Source organism: Rhea pennata, chromosome 13 (assembly GCF_028389875.1).
Source record: "Rhea pennata isolate bPtePen1 chromosome 13, bPtePen1.pri, whole genome shotgun sequence".
In the NCBI taxonomy this organism is placed as follows: domain Eukaryota; kingdom Metazoa; phylum Chordata; class Aves; order Rheiformes; family Rheidae; genus Rhea; species Rhea pennata.
This window is the reverse complement of record NC_084675.1, coordinates 2767653-2792622: the sequence shown is the minus strand read 5'-3', so window position 1 is coordinate 2792622 and position 24970 is coordinate 2767653. Positions and strand designations below refer to the sequence as shown.

Sequence of the window (24970 nt, the reverse complement as noted above, 5' to 3'; positions counted from 1 at the left end):
GCAGGGGGAGCCCGCGGGGCCCGCCGTTTCCGGGGTGCGTGTGGGGCTGCCGGCGAGGCGCCCTCGGCGTGGCCTGTCCCGCTCCACGCCCGCCCCGGCCCTCGTCTACCCGCCGCTGCCCCTTGCCGTTTCTCTGTCCCCCTGAAGGAAGGAGAAGCTGAACAAACTTTGCAGGGTTTTGCCTCGGCGCCGGTCCGGGCTGTGCGTGGTGGTGATAACTTGTGTGGGAGCCACGCGTGTTTTCAGCTCTGCGGGTTGCTGCCTGCGGTTCTCGGCACAGGAAGAAAAGCTCCAGGAACAGACTGTGTTTTGATCGCTTCAAGATGAAACTGAAGTCTTCAGCATCTTATTTTGCCTTCGTTTCTCTCCACTTTCCACTTTTATAGAGTTGATCGTGAAAGGTGAAGCTTTGAGAAACTTGAAAAGAAGCAGGTGCTGGGCCTGTGCATGAGTTTGATTCCGTGACCTCTTTAGAAGATCGGTGTTGTTGTAACTTGCCCAGTGAAAAAAAGTAATGTGTAACCAGTGGAATGTATTAGTACAATCTGTTGGCATAACCTTGCCACAGACTACATAGAAGAAATGCATCTTAATGCTGATATTTAGTCAAGGATACTCTGTGCAGTAGCACAGACTTTTCTATTTTGAAACTAGGAATATCAACAGTTGGCTGTTCTGACACATACTGTTTTGTTAGAAATAGATACTTTGCAATAGTTCTCTTACTCTGAATAATATTGTATTTTTTGTGTAAGTTAAGGTTGAAGTCAGTCTTGATTTAGCTTCAACAGACTACAAACTATTTTGTTTGGATTATATTTACAAGAGAAATGAGATAACAAGTTTTTGTGTATAAATATAAATAACACAAACAGGGACACTTAGTCACTTGCTGTGTCACAGGTTTAGGCACTGCCTTTTTCTGAGTCTGACTTTTCAGAAGGAAGTACAGCATCTGCTTCCTGTGCTGCTTGGCATTTTTTTTTTAAGCAGGTAACAAAACAGGTATGACATCTGACAAATCATGCTTGATGCAAGTAGCATAAATGCTTTCTGTTTCTAAGGTAACTACATTGCCGTTGACCAAAAACTGCAGGCAGGACTAATCCAGATGAGGTAACTGTTTTGTAAACAGGAAACAAAGTTAGTTAGTAATACATAGGTATGTTTCCTATGTGTAGGTATATTCCCTTCTGGAATAGTTACTTCGTTAGTTCTTGAGTCCTTATAAGTATACTCTTAACTACTGATCCTACTGTCCTGGTATCCCTGAACCAAACTCTTAGTAAGCTTGATATCTCCCTATCTTCTGTCTTTGGAGAAGAACCTAATTCTTTCCATTCTTCTAGCTTAGTGTTCCTAGATATTTAATACTTTTCATAATTAATTTAATACTTAATACTTTTTTAATAATTGAGGCTGAAATGACTATTCTTGATATTCAAGACAATACTGAATAAAGTGGAACAGAGACTATGCAGCTATTAATGAGCAAAAGTGGATAGTGAAGCTTTGTGACCCTGTGATTGGTCATCAGTAAATACTGGAGGAATTATACCACTGAGAGTCATATTTGAGGGCACTGCATTCTAGCCAGCTCTGTTTTGTTTTAACTCTGGCTACTATTATGAATACAGCAGTTTTCCTTTGCTGCTTTTTATGATATTTAGCTATACTAAAACACTTTTTTGGATAGGGGAAAAAAAGTCTGCTGCCTTTAAGAATGGATCCTTAATTTACCTAAAATGCAAACTTTGTGCTGCCGTGTCTAACTGAAAGGAAAATAGGATGTGAAAGTTTCTTGGATTTCTTCTTATTGTAAATTCTCCTTGTTGAGTTATGAAAATACCTAAAGTTGCCATGTCATGATGCATACCTGATGTGTTCGAGGTAGGTCCTGAACCTGAAACTTGACTGGCCTTGACTCAGTACCATAAGCATGTGTGCTTAGTTCAACTATTACCTGTAAATTAAAGTTACCATGTTTAATCAGCATCAGTGACTTTCAGTTGACTGGAACTGTGTGCAGTTACACAGTAAACAGAATATTCAAGTAGTTGTTCTATGTGTAAATATGTAATTTGAACTGGTGAAATTCAGCTATTAATGTGACCAGTGCTATAAGGTTTTCCTTTTTGTAGTTTTCAGAATGACTACCTCTAATCCAGTTTAACTGTGGTATGATCCAAAACCCTCCCCCTCAGCCCTTTTGAGCACTTGTAACTTAGGTCTTCTGAGAGGTGTGTGACTCTTTTGTATGTTCTATTTGTGCGTGGATTTGAAGAAATGAGTAAGAGACTTATTCTGAAGAGCAGGTTTAGTGATGTTGCTCTTAGTGTATTTTAGAAGATGTTTTTTGACAGGAATTTAGAACCTTGCCAGCAAGCCTGTTGCTGTTCCTGTTACTTAAGCGATTTTACCCTCCACATGGAATACACATGGCCTTAAATCTGTACAGCTCTTGAAACCCGGTGGGAGTAGTTACTTAGCTTTGCAAAATATTAACAAACCAAAGGCTGATTTAAAAGAAAATTTTAAATGATTTTGTTGGTAAGTCTGCTTCTGAATATGTGTAGAGGACTTCAGATTTGTACATGTTATTCTCTGTGTAGTAAAACTTAGTAGCTCTGAGGGATCAGCTTGGGATTGGTAGAGAATGTGGTATGCTACCAAGCATCATGGAGTGTTAACTTGATGGGCCTGCAGTTTTGTGCAAAATTAATACTAAAATGTTTTTTTTGCCAAACCTGACTACTGGTTACATATCTACCCTGGCCATTTTGTGCTTTTGGATTCTTGCCTACAGTTGTGTTGTATTTATATTTTCACAGCACAACAGAACTCCACAGCGTTAGAGAATCTGCTGAAACTTCTACTCTGCCAAATGTTCTGTGGATGGCCTGTTGACTTCCTTAGAAAGTGTTCAGACTAGATAATACTGCAGATTTCAGTAAATATTTTTTACCTCTTCAAAATCAAGTGTATTGTGTAATAGACAGTGGTTAACCTTTCAAGAGATCCTGACTCTTTTGGCCAATAGCTTAATGTATTGCTGTATCATAGGAACTGTAGTTGAAAGTAACTACTTTTATAAATAAACTTAGATTTTTTTTAAAAAAAAATTGAGGCTTGAATTTTCTGAACTTGTAAAGATGGCAAGTATGCCACATGGACTTGAGAGCCTCTTGAATTCTTGAAGCCAGTATAGCAAGTTTCATTCCCACTAGGACTATATGTGTCTAAAAATATAGTCTGCTTTGCATAACATTCATAACTTTCTTAATTGGTACCATAGAAGTTGAAGTTTAACTTTGCATTGAATGACCAGAGAGATACCTGTCCACTTCCACTTTTTCTGGTAGTGCTTCCTTAATTACTGTAAGTTTATATCCTATTGTAAGTCAGGTTGCACTGTTCGATACCTTGAAATGTTGCTAGTTTGGTGCTTGTGAGGGCTGTCAAATTCCTTACAGGAATTTGGAGCAGGGTACATACCATGTAGACAGTATATTTAGAACATAAATAGGAAGCTACTTCCTTGGACTATTGTGTTTTGTCCTTGAGTCACAGTGTCTGCTCAGGCGCTCTAGTTCTGCTTCCTTGAAAAAGAAAATCCCGTTTTGAGTTTAACTTGGATTCCTGTGTGGCACTGCCAGATTTCACAGTTAGCAAGTGGGAATGCTTGCTGTTGTTCTGTGCAACTAAATTATGTTGAAATGCTTTTCTTGGGAGAAAATAGTGATGCTAATTAAGGGATGGTCAGTGTCGATGTTGTCCACAGGGTATTGTGTAGTAGCGGTGAGGATCATATTCACATCAGACACAGTGTTCTGGCAGTAAGCCTGTACCTAACTCATAGTTCCAGTGTCTAAAAGCTTGATTTTGGGGGTGGAGTAAGTGTGATTGCTTCACTGTTTATATCAGTCTGAGCAACAACGGCTGGAGAAATGAGTTTTTTTTTTTCTTCCCACTGGCCAGAAAGGCAAACTCTGAAACTTGAGTTTTGCGTTAAAAGTGACTGAATCGGAATATTGGTTTGGTCCTGTTCCTGAATCTTGTGCCAGGCTGGTTGCTGAAATCTAGTGCTCTAATAGGGAATGAATTGCTTTAGTCTTGCCAGCTGCTTAAAGTACTTTGTGGCTTTTGCAGGTGTAAGTATTGTAGAATGGCTGTCCGTCGGGTTGATGTTTAACAGACGTTTTTCAAAATCTTTATATTGGCCCAGTAAGAACTGTTGAAAAGCATATTCTTGCCATGCCCAGGGATACCTTCTGGATGATTCTAAAAAGGCAATCTATCATTTAGAAAGTAATCAGGTGTGTGCTGCTGAGAATTTCTGATAACTTGTGTGGCTACCCTCCTTTGTAAAACACTTTCATAGTTCATAGAGTTTTAAGTCTTTAAATACTAGTAATGAATTGCAGTCTGTCAGATGTACAAAAAAAAAATTGAAAGTTTTCTGTAATTCTTGCTGCAGGAGTTTTATACATCTTCAGAAACTGTTTCATAATACAACTGCCTTGTCTTTGAAGCCTTAAAGGACTCTTTCAGTATTACAGATTTCTCGAGTTTCTTTTTTTAATAAGATCTAGGTTTTTTGTCAAAGTGGGATCTTGCATAGTTTCAGAGAATGTACGAATAGTTGATGCACATTTTTACCAAAGAACAGAACAGAAATCATATTCATCCATATGAATATTATTTGGCACTTGTAATATTGTTTGTGGCTGGGAGAAGAAAAAGAGGAGAACTTAAGATTTCCACCAAAATGTTGTGTATATACTTGGTACCCTTCCAAGAAGCATCTTGCTGCCTCTACCTCTGAAAAATTGCTACCTGTGTGATTTCTTTGGTCTACGGTAGAAAAAATGGTTAAAAGCATAGGCAATGCTATATAAGTTGTGATTCTAAGTGTAAGGGAGTAAATACCTTTTCATAAAAGGGAAGAGGGAGAGTTAAATTTCTGATAAGCAGCACAGCCTTTTCAACTGACATAGGTACTATTGCCTGTTCTAACTCTTGTGGAAAGTTGTCAAACAGAGAGTGAGGTTGCTACAGGGTTTGCTTTCTAAACTGTGTTGCCACAAGCATTATGACTGTTCAGTTAACACGTTGTTGACGTAATCCATCTCTATGATGAGGCAGAGGCTTTGGAAATGTGTACTACTATTCTTGGCCATGCTGCCAAAGTGGTGAAGAAGTAATTTTTATTCTAAGAAGGGCAGCTTCAGTGTTTTGGCAAGAAGCCAGTGACCTTTGTGTTTTGATCATGTAGAGCTTTAATATAGTGAATCTTCAGCCTGATTCTGCTCAATAGGTTCTCGGGATACAGTTTCTGTTGAAGCTACTGTTCTGACTATTGATTATGCAGTTCTTGTTTTGGGATGTAATTTTATTGCATTGGTAATCTGTAATTTGAGTGCTAAGTTTGGTGTTGTCATAGAAATTTATCAAGCTGGCAAGCTGTGCTGTTCCAGCACACTAGAAAGCTGCTTTGGTATAAGCCAAATGTTAGGGTTAGCTTGTAGAAATGCTTTGTGTTACTCATTCACAAGTGCTTGTTTTGGTGTGTATAGATGAATGCAGTACTACTTTGATCGTAGTGAGACAAAATATTGCAGAGATGGTTAAATGGGATGTTCTTTGTATAAACTTGTGATTGATGCTTTCAACGATTCTGACCTCTGATTGTTGCTCTGTGGTATCTAATTTATTATGCATCTCATTTTCTCCTTTCTCACACTACTGAAAGAATAGTCATTCTTTAATAGGGCAGTTTGCTAGCTCTTCTAATCTGGCAAAATGCAGAAACGAATAAGTGCAGTTGGGTAATGTGAAAACAGCTAAGCTTGTGCTGTGAAAACTTGATTGTGCTTCTTTTTCCTAGTGGACATAGCTTAACTTATGTGAACCATTTGACATTGCTGTCAAAAATGCCTTTATCAATTTCTCTCTTCTTCTGCAATTTGTTTTGCAAACAAAAAATGAAAAACTCCCAGGCATAATATCAGTTTCTCTAGGATTTAACTTTTTACCCTGTAGTGTTCTAGTGGAATTAGAAAATACAGAGAAACTATTAACTGCTTCAACATCATATAAGAATTACAAAAAATTGTGTAGAAACTTATTTTAAATTTAGAATAGTGTTCAGTAGCAAGATAACAGCCTTTCAGCAATGCTTGGAACATAGCTGTGAAGTTGCTACAGAAGCTAAATTGAATGCAATATTGTCTTTCAGGTGCCATGTTTCAGAACGGAGTAAGACAACTGAGAAAGAAGAGCTGAAGAAAGTAGCACAGAAACAGATACAGGCTAATTGGGGGAAAAAAAATTAACCTGTCTCTGAGGTGACTAAAGGGGAATAATGGTGATTTTGCGCCGGGCTCGGCCGCCTGCTTCCGCCCCAACCAGCAATGAATCTTGACTCGCTCTCGCTGGCCTTGTCTCAAATCAGCTACCTGGTGGACAATTTAACCAAGAAAAACTACCGAGCCAGCCAGCAGGAAATACAACATGTGAGTAAACCAATAATAGTACAAAGGAAATCTTGGAAAGAAAAAATGGGAGTATCAATGGAGTTTGTCTCTGCATTTGAATTTTGTTCTACAGCATTTTCATGCATGTTGCTATGTGCTGTTTTCAGTACTGCAGAATCATAGCTCAGTTGGTTTCATCAGTCTGGCTGTGGAATAAGGCAGCTTTTCTGTCAGAGCTGAGACCACTAACATCTCTGTAGTGCCGTATTAGAATTAGGTGCTGCTCTTGGATTGTAGCATGCGAAGCTTTCCTTCAGGTCAAATCCTGAAACTTCAATAAAGTTCTACAAGAACATCGTGGGGTGGGAGAGGGAAGAAACAATATGTATATGTTGGTGAGAGCTGATGCATTGAAAACATGAGTACAGTAAGATAGTGAATTAGTTCTAGAAATTCTGGTTACATCTGAATGCTTTCATTTATCTTGAATAGAAACTTTTTGCCTTGCATCTCTTTTGATGAAGAGTGGCTATCTGATGAGCTAACAAAGTGAAGTTCCTCGGTCCTGCTTATCAGGAGCAGGCAGAATAATTGTAAATCCAAATCCAAAGCAAAATCATCTAAGATTTGAGCTGAGTTCTTGTTTGATCTCCCTTTTGCAAAATAACTCTGACCAGAGGGATGGTCTAAAAAGAGTTGTCCACAGAGGAGTTCTTAGGAGGAAGTGAATGTTACAGAGCAAGTTTTAGAAACTAGTTCTGTTCAGTCCTCAGAGGCAGCTGAACTTCCTCCCCTTCCCTCCCCCCAGTCCTTTAATTATTTTTTTATGCAGTAGTGCAGTCCTGCAGTGACTTGAATCAGAGTAGGAGGACAAAGGGCCTAAGGAGTGTCAAATTCTGATAACTATATTTTTTTTTTTGGAAGTGCGTTCGTTGCTGTCCTTTAAATCAATACTATTTTCAATATATTACTTTTGCATCAAAGTGTGATTGGATTATTACTTGCAAATTTTTTAAAAGAAACTTGGGTAAAGGATAATAAATATTTCTTCGGTTCAAGAGAAGTTGGCACACACATCTTTTAAAATGGGGACAGATTGATCCTTGGACTTAACTGGAGACCTCTTAGACTTGCTAAGTTGAGAGACTACAGGCTGATCTGTGGAGATGGCTGGTTTGTGTATATTTCCTTGTAACATGGATCTTCTGGGATTTCAAGACTAAATTCCCAGGATCTCCCATGTTACTTTGATTTTTAAATTAGCTAGTATCACTTGTGCAGTTGCTACTACAAGTTTTCATTAGATAATTGAGATTATACCTGTATGTTTTAACTGCCTTTAACTCACAGTATGCTGCTTAGTGTAATTTTTGGCATAAAACACCCATTTTAAAGAGATTACATCTAAGCATATAGAGTGAGTAGGGGAAAACAGACCTGGAGCAGTTCTTCCATAAGAGATTAGTGAAAATAGTTTCTGATCTTAAAGCTTTGGACTTTCCTGCCTTTTGCATTTCTGACTGAAATGACACGTGCATTCACAAGCATAATGCTGACAAAACTTAACTAATTTCTGGACGGATAGATACTTTAAGACTGCTTTAAAATTTTGAAAGTTTTAAGCATTTGTCAGCTGAATTTTAAAGAATGGGTTGCTCTGCAAAGGTTTTTATTGTCTCCCTCTCTTTCCTGAATTAGTGGTAAGGAGATCTTGGCTGCAGAGGATGGAAGGGCTTTGCAGACAGATCCTTCTAGGAAAGCAAAGCTTTCTGAATGTAGAGGAGCAGAGCAATTTTTAACCTAACCCTACATTTGCATGAACAGAATTCAACTTACCTCTGTATGGTAAATTCAAATTCATGTGGTTCAAAGTTCATTCTTAATGGTATAACAAAGAATCCAGTAACTTTGGAAGAGAATCTAAAGGCTGTCAGAACGTGCAAATCTGAGTCTTAACAGGCTTAGTTATGTTTTTGCTCAAGCTTTATTCTTTTTATGAAAAGATGAACTGGCAGTTCTTCTAACTATAGAATAAAACTAAACTCAGCTTAGCAGATGCCAAAAGGCGTGCAGTTCTCTTGCAAGAGCTGAATACTGGCATTTCAAAACTATTCAGTTGGTGATCCTCTATTTTTAATAGACTCTTTTTTTGTCCCAAAGCTGATGCTTAGAACATGCATCTAGTATAAAACGATTGAAACAGCAGAAAAGTAAGTAGCTAGGGAGTAAATGTATTCTAATAGCTTGGCTTTGCCAAACTCCGTTCTTGATGTGGTGTAGCCAGTGCTTAGCCCTTTTCCTGAAAATCCTGGGGGGGTTCTGCTTTATTTATGTAATGTGCTACTACTGTTGAATTGCTCTCATGAGACAAGAGCTCTGCTATAACCTGTAGAGCTTAGCAGTAAACAAGCTGTGCTAGTCAGGCATTTCTTGTAAAACAGTTACTCTTTACAGATCATTCACTTTATGATCAGACAGGCTGTCTGATAGATGGGAAGACTGACCAATAGAAAGGTTTTCTTTTCCCAGTTCTTCCTGCAGGAAAACTAATGACTTTCATTCTGTTTCCTGGAAAAACTTTTACATGAGCATAGCTAGAGCTGAAAGATGCTCCACTGCACTTTCCGCCTCTGCTTTTTTTATTTCTCTCCTCCTGTGTGTTACATTCCCAAACTATTAACCTTCTGAAGCTACTTCTAAGCAAAGAAGCAATCTAATTCTGATGCAGAGAAGCAGCACTGATAAATTTAATATGAAGTTTTCTTCTGCATCCACCTGCTTCTATGAATTTGTCTTTGTTAGTGACACTAAATAGCTCACTGAACAGCTAGGAGATAGACCTTGCTTCACGCCACTATTGTTACAGTGTCTAAATTTAAGTGTTTAATTGGGGTTGCCTGAAGGACTTGCCTGTCTTCTGAAGCCTGAACTAGCTAGTATAACTTGTTGTCAGTTCAGTTCTGCTGCCTTCTGTGCAATCTGAGCTCCTTGTTGTCTTGTCATGGGAGATGGTAGCCTTATGCAGCACTGTCAACATGACTGAAGTGGGTTATTTTCTCTGGGCTGATATTATCATGAGAACGTATGTTCTAGCCTCTGGTCAAGATGGAGAGCTATCCCCAAACAGGGTTACTTCTTTCTGGAGGAGCAAAACTTGGCAGCTGCTAGAGTAAGCAAATGGAGAAGGGTGAGGAAAGCGTAGTGTCAGATAACAATAGAAGAACTGAAATGAGAGCAATTGGAGAAATAGCAGAAGCTGATGAGGATGCAGCCTAAAGCAATACTCTTTGACTTTGCACAAAAACTACAGGGATATTTATGGCAGGATAAAGCAAGGATATTTATGGCAGGATAAAGCAATGAACTTGACAGAAAATCAGGGCACAGATTGGTGCATACGGATGTGCGCTTGCTTGTTGTGTCAGTTGTTAGAAAGGGGGAAGCAGTGGTAAAAATGTTACCAAGAGGTGAAGGTTGCATTTGATGTTAGCTGTTACTATTTGAACAAATAATGCAAGTTACTGATGATAGTGACTTCAAGCTTCTACAATCAAGGATTTTATTAAAACAAGTAATGATAATCAGATAGATGAGATTGTGAGAGAGGAGGAGGGGGAGCAAACAAACAAACCCCCCAACACAGTACAGAAGCAACCTGAAAGGTACTTCAAACAGCAAGTTGCTGAGCTGGTCCATAGCCAAGAGTTAAATTTTAAAGGCAAATAATAGGAGATGTGAATATAGTGTTATTAAGCTCTAGCAATGAGTGAGATAGCTTTTGGAAAGTAACAAATGCAGATCACCTATTCATGACTGGGGTATGACATTCAGTTCAGTGAGCAGTGATGACACAGGAAAGACTTGGTAAAGACATCTCAGCTTCAGTTTTCCAGCATATGATACTCAATTTTAAAGCTTGCTAAAAAGCAAGTTTGAGCTGAACTTTTTTTCTTTAGATGGCAGAAAACACTTACTGTGTAGTGTTCCCTTTATGTCTTAAAAGACTCTGGAATGATGATGGCAAAGTCAGTCATGACCAAGAAGCAAGATGCAAGTTGTCTGCCAGCTCAGTGATGATGTTGTACAGTGGCCTGTCTCTCGGCAATAAATTCATGCCACATAGGCATAGCACAGGAACACCATCATCCCAAGGCTTGCAAACTTAGGCACAAGAGCTCTGAATAAAATGGCAAGAGTGAGGCCATGGTACCATATGGATTCTGGCCTGCTTCAGTGTCAGAGAAGCTGGAAATCCTCAAGGTGACTTGAAAACCACTTTTAAGACCACTATGTATAAAATGCATGGCGTATACATATATTCTTTTCTCATCTCTTTTTTGATGCTTGCATTTGTGAATAGGGTTAATAACTTACTTTATAGGTTACTGATTAGAAAGGAATCACTCAGCTGTTTTGTTGAACAGTAATTTACTTAGCAGTGACATCACTACAGTTTTGCCTGTACTGGCCCCAGATTATGCTCTGTAATGACTGTTACCAAGTTGATTTTTTGGATTTGGTTTTTTTTTTCAGATTGTGAATCGGCACGGTCCCGAGGCAGACAGGCATTTACTACGCTGTCTATTCTCGCACGTGGATTTCAGTGGCGATGGTAAAAGCAGTGGCAAAGATTTCCATCAGGTAAAATTTGCACTGAGGCATCTGCTTGTTGCTTTTGGTTGCTAGAAATCTGCAATAGGATATGATCCATTTTAAGCACAAAGACAGATTAGAGATAGCAGCTTCAATCAAACTTCTGTTATGGTATTTAGCCTTTGAATTACAAGCACTTTTCCAAACTTCTAGTCAGAAGACAGAACTGTTGATCTCTGACATTTTAAGCACCTTGACCCGAAAAAACAGAAAGCTTAAGTACAATGACTCCGTTCACCACATGGAGTACTCTAACTTTGAAAGCCTTCCTTTGTGTGTGTGTGTGTTTTTTTTTTTTTTTTTTTTTTAACTTTGTCCAGATCCACTAACTGGCACTTCTGGTGTTGGATATGTCTGTTCTCAGGAGTGTTTTTCCATCCTTAAGCAGTTTTTCCACAGAGTTGTTTTAAGCTCTTAGTAAATAAAACCGTTGCTGGATTGTCTCAGAGCAGTGGGTGCAGGTATATATAGCAAATGAAACAGTATACTTGCAAGTCCAGTTTTCTTTGCCTTTTGATGGAAAATGTTTGGTCACTTTTTCAATCAGAAAATGCTAACCAGAATTCAGACATTAAGAAGACATAAATACCTTATGAGCTTTATTTGGTGCCACTGCGTGTAGTGAAAAGTTTTGGTTTATTGTCCTGTGACAAAACAACAGGGTTGTTAAATTTGTCTTGTTCTTTTCAGACTCAATTTCTGATCCAGGAGTGTGCGTCATTGATTACAAAACCAAACTTTATCTCGACGCTGTCCTACGCCATTGACAATCCGTTGCACTATCAGAAGGTTTGTTCGTGTCTTAAAAGGGATCTTGTATCAGAAACTGTAATGAGCTGGTCTGTCAGAAACCAACCACTTCTCCTTCACAGTTTCTCAAGGCTCTTATGGCTAAGATTTTATACCATTGTCTTCAAAAATTAAGCTTGCCCGGAAGTTTTGTTTTGCTAGATTAAACAAGTTGTTCAAACTCAAAATCACTAAAATTTAATCTTGAAGCTTATTGCAATGTTAGTATAAGCTGATGGCTTGTTTGTGATGGCCAGAACTAAGGTAAACCACTGGTGCTCCTGTGTTTTTGATGTGAAAGCTATCATGGGGGTTTAATACTAAAGCTAACTGAAGAGTGGGATATGTGGGAAGAAACTTTTAGTGTTGATGGATCCAAAAATAGCTCTGGAGATGTTTATTTACCAAAAAGGCTTTATACTGAGGTACAGGAAATAGTTACTGAAATTCTGTGCTTGCAGATTACCTGGCACATTACAAATGGAGTTGCTTATGTGTTTAGATTGATTTAACTCTTCTTACCTGTTTCAGAGTCTAAAGCCTTCACCCCATTTATTTGCCCAATTGAGTAAAGTCATCAAATTAAGTAAAGTTCAAGAGGTAGGTAAACATTTATTTCCAAAATATTGAAGTGTCTTTATGACCGACTTGTGTTTGAAAGGATGGTTTGCTCTTATTGTGATGTCTGTTTTTTATTGTTTATAGGTGATTTTTGGTCTTGCTTTACTGAACTCTTTCAGCTCAGATCTACGAGGTTTTGGTAAGTGAAGTTTTTAAAATACTGCAGCAGGGACACTTTTTATGGCAGTGGGTAGCAAGATGGATGGGCATGTGCCTGTATGACCTGAGGAGGCTGCTGCAGTTGGAATCAGTGGATCCACTGAAGTCTAACACCATTGAGAGGGGCATTAGGGAGTACGGTCATGTTTCCTGGTATGAAATAGGAGGTCTCTTCTGTGACTGACTTGCTAGATATTGAGTGAAATTGAAAGACGTTGTGATATTTTACCTTTGAGTTGCTTAGTGACAATTGAACTCAGGTATGGCTTATGAGACTTCTGTTTAAAACTGAACTGTTAGGACTTGTGATAAACAAGAGCAAGAAAATGATGCATAACCAAAATGAGTCTTCATACTAAAGGAATTTTAGATTTTTGACTCTGGACTCTTTTGTGTTCAAAAGCTGCCCAGTTTATCAAACAGAAACTCCCGGATCTTTTGCGCTCCTACATTGACGCGGACGTCAGTGGAAATCAAGAAGGTGGCTTCCAAGATATTGCAATAGAGGTCCTGCACCTTCTCCTCTCCCATCTCCTTTTTGGGCAGAAGGGAGCCTTTGGGGTAGGACAGGAACAGATTGACGCTTTCCTCAAAACATTACGTAGAGGTAAGTGTGGTGTTAGGAAGCCTGGCTGAATGCAAACTTTGAAATGGGTTTTTGTAACTTACTGTGCACACCGCTGAAATGGAATAGATGCTGGAGAGGTAGAACTCTTGTCAAGATGTGTTCCAGTAGCTTTCACGGATCTAAACTGAATGAGGAAAAGGCCACTTTTCTGGCACCTGACTGTAATGTAGTGTTTTTCTTTTGATGAGCAGTGACATGAGACAGCTTCAAGGTTTGGATTTTTTATTAGCATACTTTTTTAATCAGTATTTATTAAGTGGGCAATATTCTAGTCTGTGTTTGGTTGCTCATGCAGAATGGTATTTGAGGATTTTAAAACGTGAAATCTATCATGTAAGAAACATGCTAGGTTAAAATTCCACCTCCTAGAAATGGTAATCATAGAGCTATGTATATTGGATGCAAAACTAGGATAAATGCTAGTACGGCATGGGAAGTGGCTCTGAATACAGCTGGTTTGTTTTTTGAAGGCTACCCCTGTCCTTGTGTGATGGCAGGTGAAATTTTCTATAGTCTATGAACTATAGAAAAGTCTTCTCCTTTTCAAAGCGCTTGTTATGTATGAACTTTTCAGAGTAAGGAGGATTTGGACTCAAGCAGTTAAGGGAATTTAACTTAATCCACTTCTTGGCTCTACAGAGACCTAGAGGGATACACCCTATATACAGAAGCAAAAAGCTACTTATTGTCAATATATGTATCTTCATTAGAGTAGTGTGATCTAAGATGATTCATGTTTTAGCTTCTCAAATTCCTTTCTTCCCCTTGCCTTACTTTAGAAAGTTGGGTACTTTTCTGTGAATGGCCCCATAAGGGCATGGAGGCATTATGCTTTATCTGCAAGATAATGTGGCCCGCTCACTATGCGTCTTTACTGTTTTCTACTGTGAGGAAAACTCTCAGCTGAACATCTGTTTTTTCTTATTGCCTTAAACTTTGGTTCCCTCAAAGGAAGAGGGGACCATTCTGTTTTTCTTTCCATCCTGAAATCTCTGGTTTAGATTGCTAGACTTCAAGCTGTAGGCTTAGTAACAAGTTGTTTTCTAATACTTAATGATTTGAAGGAGAGGCTTGCTCTACTTGCTGTATTCTTTCCTGCTCTGTGCTTTCTTTGGATGATGCTCTTAGTGACTGTCTGAACATACCTCCACCACAGCTACTAGCTTTTTGAGCAGCTGCAGTGGACCTGTATAAGCCAAATCTGTTTTATATTCTTGTTCCTTAAGAATATGTAGCTGGCAGTGGAGAACCTGGGAGATGGGGTAGAGTAATGGTGCATGATCTCCCTATTGATATCTGCAGCTGCAGCAGGGAAACTCCAGTGCACTGCTCAAGTTATTTCTAATAGTCACTTGGGTGTCAGTGATGCTTTTGATTGTGTTTTTTTTTTTTTTTTTGTGGGGGTAACATTATTTGTTTGTTTATTTTTTTAACTTTCGTATTTAGATTTTCCCCAGGAGCGTTGCCCTGTGGTGCTTGCACCACTTCTATACCCTGAAAAACGGGACATTCTAATGGACAGGATCCTGCCTGATTCTGGAGGGATAGCCAAAACCATGATGGAGAGTTCTCTGGCAGACTTCATGCAAGAAGTTGGCTATGGCTTCTGTACAAGGTTTGTAGGAGAACTTTTGCTTAATTTATTATAAGGGAATCAAGCGTCTTAGATGGTGGTTATTTCCTTCATTTCTTGAGGTGAAAGGTAAAGACAAATAACTTTTTACTAAAAAGATTGGAATTTCGTTAAGTATAATGAGGTCATCATTTTTGATTCCTGCTTTGTATTTTATTTACTTCTGATGTTGTGCACAACAGATGTGTTGAAACTGTGTAAGACTCTCTCATGGTAGGAAAAGCATCCAAATTCATTGTGAAGTTCTTAAAAGAATTTGGCCTTCAATGTACTTTTTTTTTTTTTTTTTTTTTTTTTTTTCAGAAAATGGCTAGTTAAGCATGCATTCCAAATAAATCCTTATCAAGTCTTTGGGAATACTTCACTCTTATGACAGACTCTTGTTAGCTTAATGTCCACATGTAGTAGGTTACAGAAGAATTGAAAGCAGAATGTCGCTTCACAAGAGTTGACCAAGAGCAACTTTCTATTAGTATTGGGTTTTAATCAGGGTGGTAGGCGCTATGATGGAGATTATTTGAAGCTGTAGAATCTGTAGAATCTACTCATGATACTGAACGGCTGACAAGGAAGCAGCTCTTGAAAGCTGCTTTTAAAGTTCTTTTTACTCACTTAGGCAGGCTTGTTTTGGTAAAATACAACTGTCTTAAACTTGCTCTTGTTTTATTTCTATATTTGTAGCCATTCTTCACCCACATCTTCAGAACAGTGTTCCATATTCTTCTTGCTCGCTGTCCCTTATTTTAGACGTGCAGATCTTTTAACTTGACCTGCTAGAGCCTTGTGAAATAGATTGTCATTCGGTGGGCTTTCCCAGAGTGATATGAGCAATACTAAAAATATTTCCTTATAGCACCTAGCACAAGTATTATATTAAATGTCTATGTTACATAGATACATGAAATGGTGAGTAGGAAGTTACCAGGAAAGTGGAAGGAGAAACCAAATTCTAATCAGAGTATGTCTATTAGAGAGCTAATTTGAATATATTAGAAGTTTATTTCCTGTGGTATATTTGCTGTCTCTGCATAAATCCAACTTGATTTTTGAATGCAGATTTTAAGGATGAAGGATAATATTCTAATACTGACACTGATAATGTAGGTGCTTGCAAGCAAGTGGCCAGTTTTGAAAGGGGAGCATAGATTTAGCCTTTGCTAAGATCTTTTTTTAAAAGAAGGTTTACTTGAAGTCCAAGCTAAGAGAAATAAATGATTCTGTATCTTTTTTTTTTTAAAAAAAAGGTAAGACTTTTGATCACTTTGGAGAATTATTTGGAACTGAGGCTATTCTAACTTAAGTTTATGGAGTAAAATACAGAAGCACACAATATAAACAGCATGTTGGAGGTATTGCATGTGAATTCTGCAGTTAATGCATGCCTATTAAGACAACATATTTTTTGGTCTGCACTGATTCTTTATAAATCTAGACTTGCTGGCCTGTTTATGTAATGTTCATGTAAAGTGAAATACTGCAAAAAGGGCCTTCAGTTCTAAAGTAAGTACTTAACCATCTGCTCACTGTTTGCTGTTTTGGCTCCATGAAAGCTTTTGCTAGTGACCTCTGGTCAGAAAAGCTATAGCTTATATCTGTTTAAAAGGCATACTTTCACAGCTTAACTTTTCCATAATGCACATTGTCAGTCTGAAATGTGCATTGCTGCGGCCTTTGTTTCCCTTTCAGCTAGCAGAGAGCTTCATTCTTTGAGACTCTGTATCAGAGGTCAGTGCATGGAAGTGCTTTAATAAAAATTGGAGCGAATCCTACCCTGTGTCATTACTTTGACAGAACATAGCTAGTAAAACATCTTCCACTGTGATTTAAGTAGACCTGACTTTGAATTGAGTGTATAGCAGTATATGCGTTATGGAAAAAATTGCATGAACCTCCTACTGAATTTCTTCTGGCTTGTCCTAGGAAGTTTTTATGTTCGATCATTTGACTAATAAAACTATGAAGTTGAGTGTGTTCTCATATTTTATAGTGTGTGCAATTATTTTCTCCCTGCGGTTTGCCTTGTCCCAACTGTATTTATAGGTCATGTTTTGGTCCATCTGTTGTATGTCATAGTAACAGCTGCTTTAGTACTAAGGTGCATCTGTTTTGTTGTGTCTTAGTGTTGAAGAATGTCGCAACATAATCATGCAGTTTGGTGTTCGGGAGGTCACAGCTGCCCAGGTTGCCAGGGTTTTGGGGATGATGGCTCGAACTCATTCGGGGTTGACGGACGGTATTCCATTACAAGTGAGTGGCCTACTAGAGTGGGAGTTGTATGTATTTAAAAAAGCAGAGCATGGGGAAGTGGAAACTCTAGCCTTAAATTTAACATTGATTTTATTATTCAATATGTGTACTTAGCCATTAACTGTTCTGCAATAAATGTCTATAAAGTACTGTTGAAAGACATTCTCAGGAGAGCACAGCTGGTGTCTTTACTAGTCTGAATCTGTGCTTTCCTTCCTGGTGCAAAACATTGTGTAGCTAGTGGCTTTTAAGATTGTTTTATCTTTAACTAGTATCTGACTAGTGTATTTAACTTGCAGTCTATTTCGGCTCCTGGCAGTGGGATTTGGAGTGATGGGAAAGATAAAAGTGATGGAGCACAAGCCCATACCTGGAATGTGGAGGTCTTAATTGATGTTCTAAAAGAACTGGTAAGTTTGAACATCTTGCTTTTTAACGCAGAACATTTGAAGGAAGGTAGTATGTCAGTGTGAATATGAGTCTTAATAGGCTCATAACAGCCTGAATGGCTTTGAATCTTATTAATGCAACTGCTCTGCTATTTTTAAATGATCCCCCCCCCCCCCAAGAATATTTGAATATTTTGAGGAATTGTGTGGAAAGTAAAAACTGCTTGCATGCCTGACTTGTGTACAAACTGAGATTTATTCCATACTATTTGCTCTCACGTACTACAGCATGTGCTGTCTGGGTGTTTTATGTTTGAAGAACTTCTTTTTGCCCATGGAAAGAGATTTGTAGATTTGTAGGAAAGAGATCTGTAGACATTCATGGTGAAAATGAAATGTAATGTTTTCATTCTGTTTCTAAAATCCTAAACACCTGTAAATGATAGATTTCAGAAAAAAGTTTTCTACCACTTAATAAGCATCAATTCTTATAATTAAGACAGTGAAGCATAAGTACTGCTTCTTTTGTCCATTTTGTGTCAGGTATTGCACTCTTTCTAACCTTAGAATATATAGCTAGCTTTTTCTCTCTATTATGTAATACCATCTGAATCCCATTCTGCTTTATAGATACTGGTAGGTTTTAGTTGTTAATTTAGTTGTACTGTTGCAATTATTACAAAGAGCTCTCTATTGCTTGTATCTTTTGTTACATTAAAGACTGACTTGTTTGCTCTCGTTTTTTTCATTCTATGACAGAATATGCATCTTACATAAATAACTGACTGTAGCTTGCACAAATGGGATTAGTGCTCTTGTCAGTTCCTCCTGTTGTTTAGAGAAGTATTTACTGTTGTTCAGACACTTCATTCTCTGTCCATCTTTCCATTTGTATAAGCCTACTGGAGTCTTTTCTCACCCAACTGATATGCTTCAAATTTACATTGTGTTGTATCACACTTATTGGGAAACTGGCGGGATGAGTAGTTAGTAATTCCAGGTCTCTGAAAGGAGGGTTCTGCGTTCCGTAATGGCCAAAGTTTCTTCCATCCTTACGGTTTCATACTGTTGTTGAAAATGAGCTGGGTGCTTTGCAAGTATTGCAATTGAAGAATTGTAAATTCTTCAGTAGGGAAAACAAGTTCTGCTTGCCAGCTAGTCAGGCCCTACTGCCTCTTACTGGAGAGCACAAGGGCATCCACAAATGGAATGAGCTAGTATGCTAAGAAAGGAACTGTTATTCTCTTAAACTTACTAATTAAATGTTTGGAGGATAGAAGTTTTACAACTACTGACTGTACTGTTTGAGGAAGTGCAAATTCACAGGCTGGTTTTGGACATTATTAAGTTGCATTTAAGTTCTCAGAACTATCTAAATCATTTTTTTAAGCAAACAATTTTGCTTGCAACAAAGTCAGGTGGATGTTACGCTGAGCAAAATACTAATGAAGTGGAGCTCTTGCTAGAAAGTACTGGAGACTAATCCTTAAGGCTGACTAATTTCTCATCTTTTTACTGCTTGCAGAATCCTAGTTTGGACTTCAAAGTAGTAACCTATGAATTGGACCATCCGGGATTTCAGATTCGTGACAGCAAGGGCTTGCAGATTGTAGTGTTTGGGATCCAGAGAGGGCTAGGCATGGAAGTCTTTCCAGTTAACGCCATATACAGACCTTGGAAACATGCAGAGGGCCAGGTAGGCTTACGAGCATCTTATGTTTTATCTGTTTGACACTTAAAGTCACTGAACTTCTGAAATGGAGAATGCAAGTTGGTAATGAAAAATCTAATTCCTAGACAAAGCAAACTTGAGAATGATATAACCATTGGCCTAGAAGGCATAAGACTCGGAGTATATTACTAAAGTACAATCTGTTATTTGAACAGTCTGCATTGCTTGGGAGGAGTTCATCTTCACTTACTCTACTTCTATGACATTTGTCTTCATTTTTAGTGGTGTTCTAATTTGCAGCTGGGCTTGGAACTGTTCTGTAATGGCTATGTTCTGAGGCTTTTTTACCTGGTTACAAAAAAGGCTAGAGCTTTGCATGCAAAACAGCGCTGTATGAACAGGTTCCCTTGGCACAGCTGTGACTGTCATCCTCAGAATTGCTGAGAAGAAATTCTTACCTAGTGAAGTTTGGTCTTATGTAAAACACATTGATAGTAAATCTTGACTCATTTCTACAGCATCTGTTGATTTGTATCCCTCTTGGAAATGCATGAGTTGATGAAGTAGAACCTGGAACTCTAAAGACCTAAACTACTTTTGATATCATTTATTCCAGCTCTCCTTCATTCAGCATTCCCTCATAAACCCTGACATCTTCTGTTTTGCTGACTACCCTTGTCATACTGTTGCCACAGACATCCTGAAAGCACCACCAGAGGATGACAATCGAGAAATTGCAACATGGTAAACCTCCTCTCTCAACTGCTTTTCTTGCCTAGATATAGAGTAAGATTACTTCTCTAGTCAAATACAATTTTATCTTCATGCAGCATGAGTTAGTGTAACTGTGTACATTCCAGTAGATCAGCCATTAGTACTTGTTCCATGTTTGATTGATGAAAGCTCTTGTTGTGTTATCAGCACTTCCTATGTACTTCCATTATATCTGAAAATGTACTGCCAGCTGTTGCTTTTATTGGAGGCTTCTGGTTGTCTGGAGAATTCCTACTAATATATTTTGGCAGATGCTATGGGTTGAGATGAGAGGAGAGGTAGATGAAATATGAATTTCAACTGTCTTTCCTAGGGTAACATTAGAGAAACTTGCTCCGTTTATATGAAATAAGTTATAGGTTTTAAAAAGTAAATTTCTGTAGCTTTACTCAGTTATTGCACAAAGCCGAATAATACAGCTTTTTCTGAGCTGACCATTACATCCCATCTTTTAACACAGTACGTGAGGTTCCTGAGCATTATCTAAGGATTGACAGTTGAAAGCTGCTTGCTTTTTTCTGTCTGTAGGTTATGTAGCTGATTTCAGTGAAGATTTGCTTCTGTTCCTGTAGTATGGCCCAAAACAGGGAATGAGAGCATGTGTGAAAAGTGGGACAAGATGGCAAAGGCTTCTTGTCTGTGAAGTAGACAAAACAAGTAGAATATTTTCTCGTAGTTTCAGAGATGGCAACTGTGAGGTGTAGAAAGAGCTCCCTTTCTGGAGGTGTATTTCAAGTTGAATTGTCAAGGTCACCCACCTCAAGCTATTTTTTTTTTTGTCATTGGTGTTTAATCTTCTTCCCTAAGCAAAATAAGCAGCTCTTGATCTCATACTGTTTTGTAAAATCTGAGTTACGTTTCTTAAATAAGAATGTTGTTATAGGCATAACTGTATGTGATAGGAGCTCCATTATTAGGCTGTAAGTTGCTTGCAGTGGGTGCTAGTTTATATTGTCTTGCAGTATACGCTACAAAATTTTTCAATCTAGAATCCTGCAAGTTAACTACTATTTAATTTTGGGGGTTTTTTTGTTTTTGTTTTTGTTAGGAAGAGCCTGGATTTGATCGAATCTCTGTTACGATTGGCAGAAGTGGGACAGTATGAGCAGGTTAAGCAGCTCTTCAGTTTTCCTATCAAGCACTGCCCAGATATGTTGGTATTGGCCTTATTGCAGATCAACACTTCCTGGCATACCTTGCGCCATGAACTCATCTCCACGCTCATGCCAATTTTCCTTGGCAACCATCCCAACTCTGCCATCATTTTGCACTATGCATGGCATGGACAGGTAAGTGTTTTCACTGGATGGGCCTGTAGTTTGTTCTTGTGACTGGCAACTTGTTGAATTGATTGAACAGTTAGGCAAATACAGGCATTGTTGTTCTGTGAACAGCATAGTTGATAACTCAGGAGGTGAATTATCAGCGCTTTATGCAAAATAATATGTTATTCCCTCCCCTCCGTGCTTTGAAGCAAGTTCCAGTAATTTGCTTCTCTTTGGGGGAAGTTTATTCAGAACAAAAAGCAGTCACTGTTCACTGAGCAAATATTCCAGGAAAAGTGTCAAGACCAAAGTTAGAATATATAGATTTTTAATAAGATGAACAAAAATGAAAAACATATGTTGAAAGTATAGAGACTTTTAAGTAGTAAGGGATGAGAAGGCTTAAAATGAAATTGTCTGGATTGTACTTGCTACAGTGGAGGCTAACAGGGAGGCTATTCCAGGTATAAAGAAACTACTTATACCATAAAAAGTTTTGGGTGTTATCTGAAAACACAGGACTAGCCACAGACTTTCTTAAAGGAGACCTTCCATGTAGAAACACAGTAGGGCATACACAAACTCTGTCCCTTTAATGAATAAATAGTTAGGCTTTTAGGGACTTGCCTTTCTTACTGTATAGCCTTCCATCATTGTTTCCACTGGTACTTTAACAAATGTGAGTCATAGGAAGAAACTTATGGCAGAGGAAGCCTCTGGGGTGGGGAGTAGGAGGAAATTTGCATTAGGAAAAAATCCTCCCTTGCTCGAGCACAGTAGAGTTGACCATATGAAGCCTGACCTCAAGGATGTATTGGTCCACGCTGAAGCTTGACCTCAGTGTGTCTTGATCCACATTTAATGTGAAGTCATGGCTGGTTGCCAGCTGAAGTGCTGCTGACTTTTTATATTTTTCCTGATGCAAATCTTAAACTGAAGACTGGCAGGAGACTGATTATGTGTTTGGGTTTGAGGTGAAGTGTTTTGTTGTACAAGGTCTTGAGGTGGCAGAATTTTCCAGTGCTGTAGGGTACAGTTAAAATTGGAGAATGATACTGTGTGTCATAGAGCTGCTTTATAACTTGAGGAGGTTTGCCTTCCCAAGATGAGGGAACCTTATGCAAAACCCTTGTTGCCATCAATTTTATTTGCATTGTAATTGAAATTTGCCCCTGTGTGAGCAGAGAGAGATAACTGTCGCTTTTTTTAAACCACATTAAGGTGTAATGTGTGCTTCACGAGAGCAATGCAAGCATAAAGTTTTGTAGGTGGTTCATGTATTTCAAAAGCCATTTTTTCTGCAGTTGAGAGGAATTAAGCTTGTACAATGGTAGTAGTGACATGGAGTGTGTACATATTCATCACTCATAGTCATTCTATATCCTTTTAACTGTAAGCTCTTGGATAGTTTTACTATCTCATGGTAAGAGCCAGACTAAGAAACTAAATTCCAAAGCTAGAGAGTAAATATGTTTGCATGTTAAGGTTTAAAGGTGAAATATCCTGCTTAATGTTCAAATAGCTGATTTTTTTCCTAAAGGCCTGAAGTACAATCCTAATTGAATTCTCCTTAGGGTCAATCTCCTTCAATTCGCCAGCTTATCATGCATGCAATGGCAGAATGGTACATGAGAGGGGAACAGTATGACCAGGCAAAATTATCGCGTATTCTTGATGTGGCGCAAGACTTGAAGGTGAGTTTTGCTAAACACTGTCATTATTTTTAGCTCTGGTGCCTTGTGCAGACTTGTTCAGTTTATAACAAAGCTAAACTTAACTTAGGTGTGACTAATTTAGCAAGGATTGCTTTGTTTAAACATGTCTGAGTTCAGTTGTTGCTGTGCTTGGTCTTAAGAGTCTGTATGTTCACGTGCTTGTAAGTGCTCTTCGGCTGAGTTGTGGCATCTGACTACAGCTGCTTTCTAGCCTGCTGAATTGTGAAGCTAAGGCATTTTTACTTGGTGTTTGCAGTAGAGTACCTACGTTAGTTGGTTACCATGGCTTAGCTGACAAGTATCTCGATAAGCAATGTAACTCAACTGCTTGCTGTATGAGCATGCTGTAAATCCAGAAAGTTTCAACTTACGATTTTGATTACCTTTGAAATGGGAATGTAGAAAACATTCCTTGGAAGGCTGTGTAAAGTGGCACTGCTAAGCTTAATCAAATGTGGCTTACTTAAGAATACTGCTAGCTTTTCAATTGTTTACAAGTTCACAGAAGAGACTGGAAAATGTGGCCGAGTTCTTTGAGGCCTTTATCACCTGTTAAAGATGCAAAATAATTGGGTGTCACAAAGCGCAAGAGCACCAACTGCTGCTTCAGATCAGTTTTGTCACACGTGTTACTGTGCTGAAAGATAAGCACTTTGAACAAATGTGTTCAATGTGGTTCTGAAGTGGTTGGGTTGTGTTTGCAGGGAGATGCTAGGCTATTTTGATTACTTCTGTTGCCATAGAAACTTGGTAGCTCTTGACCAGTTGCTGGTAGACTTTCATGTAAAGAAACCTAAAACCACAAGCACAAGGTCACTTCAAGATGATAGAGCTCTAGTTTTGAAAGCATGGTTCTTGCTTGTTTGTGTTACAAGTGAGCTGTAAGGGAAGCTAATAGTACCAATCTTTTTGTTGACTAAAAGCACAGCAGCATGTGATAGCAAGACTTCGTACTAAAAGTACATGGGGATTAGAAAGAAAAGGAGAAAGGATATCCTTGTGTCTTCACTAGTAGTCTTCTAATTTTTTTTCTTTAGGCCTTGTCAATGCTGCTAAATGGTACTCCATTTGCCTTTGTTATTGACCTTGCTGCACTTGCCTCTCGACGGGAATACCTCAAACTTGACAAATGGCTCACAGATAAAATTCGGGAGCATGGGGTAAAGCAGGATTTTTCTTTTTATTTCTGCACTCTATTATCAGTGACTAACTTAAGTCACTTTAACAATTTTATAAGTAGTGTTGAAGTTGTGGAAAGTGTCCGTGGTCTCATAGTTCGACATTTTCACTGAACTAAAATAGCTTAGTGTGATTCTTTCCACCGTGCAATTGCCAAGTTTGACAAAGTGTCTTGGATGCAGTTTGGGAGATTAAGATAACACTTTTTCCTCAGGAGCCCTTCATCCAGGCCTGCATGACTTTCTTAAAGAGAAGATGTCCATCTATCCTGGGTGGCCTGGCTCCGGAAAAAGATCAACCCAAAAGTGCTCAGCTTCCTCCAGAAACCTTGGCAACTATGTTGGCTTGTCTCCAAGCTTGTGCTGGGTAAGGATTACCTTGTGTACAGTGAATGTGTAATATGCTTGAAACTTGTTTGTTGGCTTTGTATTGCATTGTTCACAGCTATTTTGGAATTTCATGTGGAGAATAGAGTCATGGAGAGTATGCAAGCTTGCATGGCTGGGTTCAGTAGCATGTTTAATTTTCCAGTGAGACTTCCATTGTAGACTTAATCACAAGAGCTTGAAAGAGCATCCTCCTCTGTATAAGGAAACAGATGAGGTGATCTTGGTGACTGTGGGACGACTGGTTCGTCAGATACTGGCTTGTTAATGACTATATACAGGGCCGTAATTTGGACAAAAATGAGTATAGGCCATAACTGCAGAATGAGGTGGCATCTCAGAAAACAGTGATTTTATAAAGGATTTAATGAGTGCAGTAAGTAA

The 24970-nt window shown here is 38.6% G+C and overlaps 1 protein-coding gene across 5 annotated transcripts in view; it reads left to right on the top strand.

Moving 5' to 3' along the window:
• Positions 1 to 24970, top strand: part of CNOT1 (CCR4-NOT transcription complex subunit 1) — a 63275-nt gene that overhangs the window by 356 nt on the left and 37949 nt on the right. For all 5 annotated transcript variants that reach the window (XR_009959759.1, XM_062586127.1, XM_062586125.1 and 2 more), the window contains exons 2-16: positions 6239 to 6515; positions 11010 to 11117; positions 11820 to 11918; positions 12450 to 12518; positions 12624 to 12678; positions 13102 to 13305; positions 14773 to 14941; positions 17080 to 17206; positions 17506 to 17616; positions 19121 to 19291; positions 19884 to 20011; positions 21090 to 21330; positions 22881 to 23000; positions 24059 to 24181; positions 24415 to 24566. Coding sequence is in view for 4 of the 5 variants with exons in the window: in XM_062586127.1 (XP_062442111.1) it covers positions 6414 to 6515; positions 11010 to 11117; positions 11820 to 11918; positions 12450 to 12518; positions 12624 to 12678; positions 13102 to 13305; positions 14773 to 14941; positions 17080 to 17206; positions 17506 to 17616; positions 19121 to 19291; positions 19884 to 20011; positions 21090 to 21330; positions 22881 to 23000; positions 24059 to 24181; positions 24415 to 24566 (1979 nt within the window). In the remaining variant the exon portion in view is untranslated. The remainder of the gene's footprint in view (positions 1 to 6238; positions 6516 to 11009; positions 11118 to 11819; positions 11919 to 12449; positions 12519 to 12623; positions 12679 to 13101; positions 13306 to 14772; positions 14942 to 17079; positions 17207 to 17505; positions 17617 to 19120; positions 19292 to 19883; positions 20012 to 21089; positions 21331 to 22880; positions 23001 to 24058; positions 24182 to 24414; positions 24567 to 24970) is intronic.